Source organism: Mus pahari, chromosome 6 (assembly GCF_900095145.1).
Source record: "Mus pahari chromosome 6, PAHARI_EIJ_v1.1, whole genome shotgun sequence".
Classification (NCBI taxonomy): Eukaryota; Metazoa; Chordata; class Mammalia; order Rodentia; family Muridae; genus Mus; species Mus pahari.
In genome coordinates, this window is record NC_034595.1 from 101,441,083 (window position 1) to 101,447,210 (window position 6,128).

Consider the following 6,128-nt stretch of genomic DNA (forward strand, 5'->3'; position numbering starts at 1 on the left):
GAGAGAGAGAGAGAGAGAGAGAGAGAGAGAGAGAGAGAGAGTCATCTTCAACATCTCCCCGCTTCTCCCTTCCTCATTCCCCTTTCCCTGTAATTTTGCTTTTATGTATGTGTAAAACTATATATGTAAATTTATTGTGACACTTAATCCCAACACTCGGGAGGCAGAGGCAGGCAGATTTCCGAGTTCGAGACCAGCCTGGTCTACAAAGTGAGTTCCAGGACAGCCAGGGCTATACAGAGAAACCCTGTCTCAAAAAACAACAACAAAAACAAATAAACAAAAATAAAAATTTAAATTTAAAACTTTAAACATTCTATTAATCCTGCTCTGCTTTCATCTAAATCTGTATGTTTTTCCCGTGTGTGGTTGACAGTAACCTAATTGCTTTTAGCCATTTATCTTACGACCCAGAATAACAACACTTAGGCTGCTGTGGCCTCTTCCTTTTGCTTTCTTTGGTGCTAGGATTGAGTTTAGGATCTTGCATGTGCATTACACATACTTTGCCACTGAGTTATCCTCACAGCTGCTTGGAAGCAGCAGTGTGCTGTTAAATTTTATTCACCTTTCGATTATATTCCATGAGGGCTGTGTAGGTAAATCAATGTTTTAGCATTACTTGAAATAGTAATGCTAAACAGCAGAACAGTTCAGCCTGTTCTTATGTGCTACTCATTTACTTTAGAGACGTTGTGATGTTCTTCTCACTTGGAGTCTCCCTTCTCCTTTATATAAGTAGTGGATAATACTCCCTCACTGGACTTCCTTCCTTTTGTTGCCTTCAGAGCTGGTCTGTCATCCAGGTTTAAGCCCCTCCCTTTTCCACCCTGCGTAAGATAGATCATGTCTGAGCTGCCTGCCCTGTTATGAGTAGTGCTGCAGTGGATGGCCTGTGCATAGCCAGGACACCTTTACAATGTCCTCAAAAGGGGGCCTGCCTGTATGTAGACTATTTCTGATGGCATTCCCCTCCGTAGTCTTTGTGATAGATGGAGAGTGGAGTCAGCTTTTAACCTGCGCTCCTTGTTTGGACCGACCTCCCTCCCTCCCTCCCTCCCTCCCTCCCTCCTTCCCTCCTTCCTTTCGTTTCTTTCTTTCTAATTTTTAAATATTTATTTATGTATATGACTACACTGTAGCTGTCTTCAGACACACCAGAAGAAGGTATTGTATCCCATTACAGATGGTTGTGAGCCACCATGTGGTTACTGGGAATTGAACTCAGGACCTCTGGAAGAGCAGTCAGTACTCTTAACTACAGAACCATCTCTCCAGCCCACGGACCTCGTTTCTTATCATTAAAAGCCACTTCCTTTTCTTTTGCTTTGTACCATCTAGTTATATTTCTAGTCCTACTCTCCCCAGGGTTGGTCCTGTTCCCAACTATAGTACTTTTTAACTAATTTAATAAAGAGACATTATTATATTGATACAGGACCTTCTTTTGCAAAGCCCAGTACCTATGACTTTCCATATGGGTACCCGTCCTGTTCTCATCTTAACCCAGTGTCTCACTATATATTAAGTAAGATTAATTGTGACATTTGTAATTGATGGGGCAGAGAAACTACAGAGTTAGACCACTCAGTGGGCAGAAAGGAAGACTGATTGGGGAATCAAACTGCCAAGGCTATGTGGGGTAGGGTGCAGAGAGAAAAGCTAAGTGGTGGATAAGCCAACAGATTTTATACAATGAAGTGAGAATCTGCACTGGTACAGCTGTCTGGATTGATCCAGTATTCAAGGTGCCTTTGCAGCAGTAGCTGAGTTGGGAAAGGTTAAGTTAAAGGAGACTCCTGGGGATTAATGGTGATCCTTGCTTTTCTAGTCAACAGGAACCTTTAGGCTTGTTTAGCCATAATAGTCCTGTTGCCCATCCAGAGTCCTTTTGTTTAGGACTAACACTGCCCTTGGTGGATGGGTGGTGTTGACAACACCCAGTTAGATGCTATGAAAGGGAATGCTAAGTGTGAAAGAAAGATCACTACTTTACTTAGGGTGGTACCACACTCCTGTAATGCCAGCATTTGGCAGTCTGAGGCAAGACTGCCTCTAAACCAGTCAACCAACCAACCAACAAAGCAAACAGCCAACCAAAAGTTTGGGAAAATGAGAATTTTATAAGAGTTTAAGTATATCAGGGTTGGCCGGCAGCTGCAGAGCATATATATAGCTTGTCCACCATCAAAAGCAATGCAATGCCATGGGCACATTTTGTATGTGAAATTTCAGTCATATTCCGTACTTCACCTGTGTCATAGGGTAGCATCACTGGACAAGAGCGTGGATGTCTTTAAGGCAGCGCTGAGGGATAAACCTAGAACTACCTTAAAACCTGAATCTCCAGCATTCAGAAAGAGAAGCCATCATTAAAAGTCAAGATCACCAGATGGGGAGTGAGGGAGACCGTTTCTGTGCAATAAGGGTGTCCCCTGGCTGGGGTAGTCATGGCCCTGTCGTTGCTTTACCCTCTACATGCACATGGCTGGTAAGCAGCCCACCTAATGAGATTGGCATGTGGAGTTTTGTTTCATGTATGTGATAGACTATTTCAAATTAAATATGTATCTCTCTGCGTTCCAGGGTTTGCTTCTGCCCTGGTCTGCTTTTTCCATATAAACTGTCTATGAGCGAGAGCTTTTTAACTTTAGCATAGTGTAAAATGTCAAAGCAACGTGCCCATGCTTCTCATTTGCTGAGACAAGAATGTTGGGTAACCAGCAGGTGTCTGGCCTTTCCCAGGCGATTGGTTATGTTAGGCCATTATGGCAGCCATTGTCCCTGCCTGCTCACCTGCCTGCTCTCCTTTAGCAGGGTGTAGGTCAGAGACCTGACTACTTAGAATCTGGTTAGTCATCACTTCTGTTCTTACTTAGGATATTTGTGTTACATCTGATGCATTGTTCTTAAGTGTACTATTCAATTCGCTTTGTGGAGTCAGAGCAAGTCACAGACAGTCCTTTCCGTCCAGAGAGCTTCATCCTGTACCTTGGTAAGCAGCTCTCTTATTCCCAGCCATGCTGTTTCTGCAATTTAAGTTAATTAGACTGTTTTTAGTGTTCACTTGAGCAGCTCTCTCTGTTTTAACCATGACACATTATCCTTAGGTGCAGACCTGTGAGTCACTGTGTGTCTGACTTGTGAGTGTGTTGGAGATGTGTGTCTTGTTCTTCTTCAGAGCTGTCACTGGGTGATACTTCGGGGTCTGTTTGTTCCACTTGTGTGTTGGATTCTTTCACCTTTCATAATATTCTTTCATAACACTGCCGGCCGGCTTTGTGCTGCTCACTGCTCCTTCAGTGGAGTCTTAGATTCACATTTACTCTTGCCTTTCTGCGGCCCAAGGAAAGAGGCTCATGAGGTGTACCAGTATACCTGCTCCAGAAGATGTCTCTGCAATAACTCTTTCCAGCACCCTACCTTGATGGTGACATCTTCATCCCTGTCTTACAGGCCAAACTTCCAGATCTGCAACCATTTCCTTCTCCAGATGGTGATACTGTGACTCAGCATGAGGAACTTGTCTGGATGCCTGGAGTCAGTGACTGTGACCTCCTCATGTACTTGAGGGCAGCAAGGTAATGGGAAATTAGTCCCAGTGTTTCTGAATTAGGACACCCAGACTGATGGATGTCTGTAAAATCTCTCCCTTCCCTCCATATAGGTAGTGGGCCTTTTCTCTCTGAGCCTGACACAAACAGCTTTCCTCTTTTTTTATTTGCTACACGTAAGACTTAGCACTCCTCAGAAGGCACCTCTTCAGCCATACATGTGATTAGTAGCACCTCTCACTGCAGTTGAGAGTTGTTTACCTCACTTTTCAGTTCCATTGCTGAGTTTCTGTTCTCCTCATTAGTGTTTGACCCCAGATTGACATTTGTGTGACTTCCCTACACCGGAACATTTATCTGTGATTATCCTATAGAACTTGCATACATGCAAATGACCAAGAAGAGAACAGAAACTTGAGTCCCTTCATGCCGTAGTGCAAGCAGAGCCTACCTTTGTAGTGATTTGGGGGGATCCCTGTGGCCTCACCACTGTGTAGTAGCAGAAACTGAAGTGCATAGCTTGGGGCCGCTGATCCATCTTGGCTGTGTGCAGTCCACAGTGCTGCACAGTGGTGCGGAGAGGAGGCAGTGTAAATGAAGTAGGTGGCTGCCCTTCCTTGTCTCTTCACTGTTAGTTCTTTGAAAGGCAGTTGGTATGTAGATGAGAATTTCACCTATTTTCCAGGGACTTGAAAGTTTTAAATTAATGCTGAGTAATAGTACATATGGGTACGTTAGTGGAGTACTGTGAGAAACAGACTTTTCATGTGCTTAGGTTTGAAACTAAGTATGCACAAGAGAAAGAACATGGACCCGATGCGAGTCACACTTTTGTCCCTAGGGAGGAAGGCTTAGACTCTTGGCCAGGCTGAAGATTGACATAATGTACATGCATTAATGGAATCTTCCAGAAAATGTACATGCAAACGAAGGATTAAAAATCACTGTGTATTCGGGTATTGATGTGTGCTGATCAAGGAAACTCCATTCTTTTCTCCAAAGGAGCATGGCAGCATTTGCAGGGATGTGTGATGGAGGCTCCACAGAAGATGGCTGTGTCGCAGCGTCTCGGGATGACACCACTCTCAATGCACTGAACACAGTAAGTCTCTGGATGTCACTTTAAAGAGCACAAGAGAAACATGAGCAAGGTGTGGCAAAGCTATAGGGTACAGTGGTGTTGCTAGGAAACAGAACTGATGCTGGCTCTGCAGTTCAGAGTGCTTGCAGTGCTTACACATGAGCTGACTTTGAAAATCCCTCCTGCAACTTCCTCCCCCCTTGACATACCTTCATATACATAACTTACATATAAAGACAAATTACATAAATAGACTTAATTCAAGATGAACAGAAGCATTGTGGGGGCTGGTAAGGGGGCTCAGCACTTAGGAGCATTGATGCTCTTGCAGAGAACCTGTGCTTAGTTACCAGCACTGGCATGGCTTCTTACAGCTGCCCGTAACCTTAGTTCCAGGAGGAGCCAAAGCCCCTCCTGTGATCTGACATGACATCTGTGTGCTCCTGCATACACATGGTAAGCATTCATACACTTGGGGTTGCATGTATACACACACACACACTTAGAGATGCTTCAAATGAGTTCCCAGTCAAAAATGTCTTTACTGAAACCTCGTTCATTTGGGTCCTGGGAACACAGATGATCTTAGGTTATCTTCACAATGCCCACTAAAGGAGATTCTACTATTGTTACCTTAAAAAATAAAATAAGCCAAGTGTAGTGGCAGAAAGCAACAGTGGGAGGTGGAGGCAGAAGAAGGCAGATCTCTGAGTTAGAGGGCAGCCTGATCTACAAACCAAGTCCCAAGACAGCCGTGGTTACACAGAGAAACCCTGTCACAAAAACAAACAAACATTTATTTATTTTGTGAGGAAGGAACAACATGCCGCTTTGGAGTGGTGGAGGTCAGAGAATATCCTACAAGAGTCATTTCTCTCCTTCCCTCCATGTGGTTCCTGGGATTAAGAACTCAGATTGGCAGGTTGTGGCGGCGCTTTCCTTTAATCTTGGCACTAAGGAGGCAGAGGCAGGTGGATCTCAAGTCTGAGACCAGCCTGGTCTACAGACAGCCTGGCTACACAGAGAAACCCCGTTTCTGAAAAACTAAATAACACACACACACCACACACGCACACATGCACACACATACACACACACACACCACCACTAACAAAAAAAACACAGATTATTGGGCTTGGTGGCAAGTTCTCTTAGCTGTCTTCCCTGAGCAGACATTGAATGCTGTCCATAGTGGTGTTGCTCACCTTATTAAAGACTTACAAATAATTCTTTCATGATTGTACTTATGATTTAAGATATGAATTCTGAAGCTAGAAATGTGACTAATGTCCCCTCCTGGCATGTTTGAGGTCTCACTCCTAGCCCTCATGATTCTCCTGAGTATGGGTTACTGAGTAGTTCTAGTCGTTTTCTGCTTTGTGAGGAGTGAGGTGGGGAGCATGGCAGCCTGCAGCCAGACATAGTGCTGGAGGAGGAGCTCATAGTGTGTGTGTGTGTGTGTGTGTGTGTGTGTGTGTGTGTGTGTGTGTGTG

The 6,128-nt window shown here is 44.3% G+C and overlaps 1 protein-coding gene across 10 annotated transcripts in view; it reads left to right on the forward strand.

Annotated features, from left to right (window-relative positions):
• Positions 1 to 6,128, forward strand: part of Rere (arginine-glutamic acid dipeptide repeats) — a 330,953-nt gene that overhangs the window by 214,836 nt on the left and 109,989 nt on the right. For all 10 annotated transcript variants that reach the window (XM_029540314.1, XM_029540318.1, XM_029540316.1 and 7 more), the window contains 2 exons: positions 3,457 to 3,581; positions 4,557 to 4,656. In XM_029540314.1, coding sequence (XP_029396174.1) covers positions 3,457 to 3,581; positions 4,557 to 4,656 — 225 coding nt within the window. The remainder of the gene's footprint in view (positions 1 to 3,456; positions 3,582 to 4,556; positions 4,657 to 6,128) is intronic.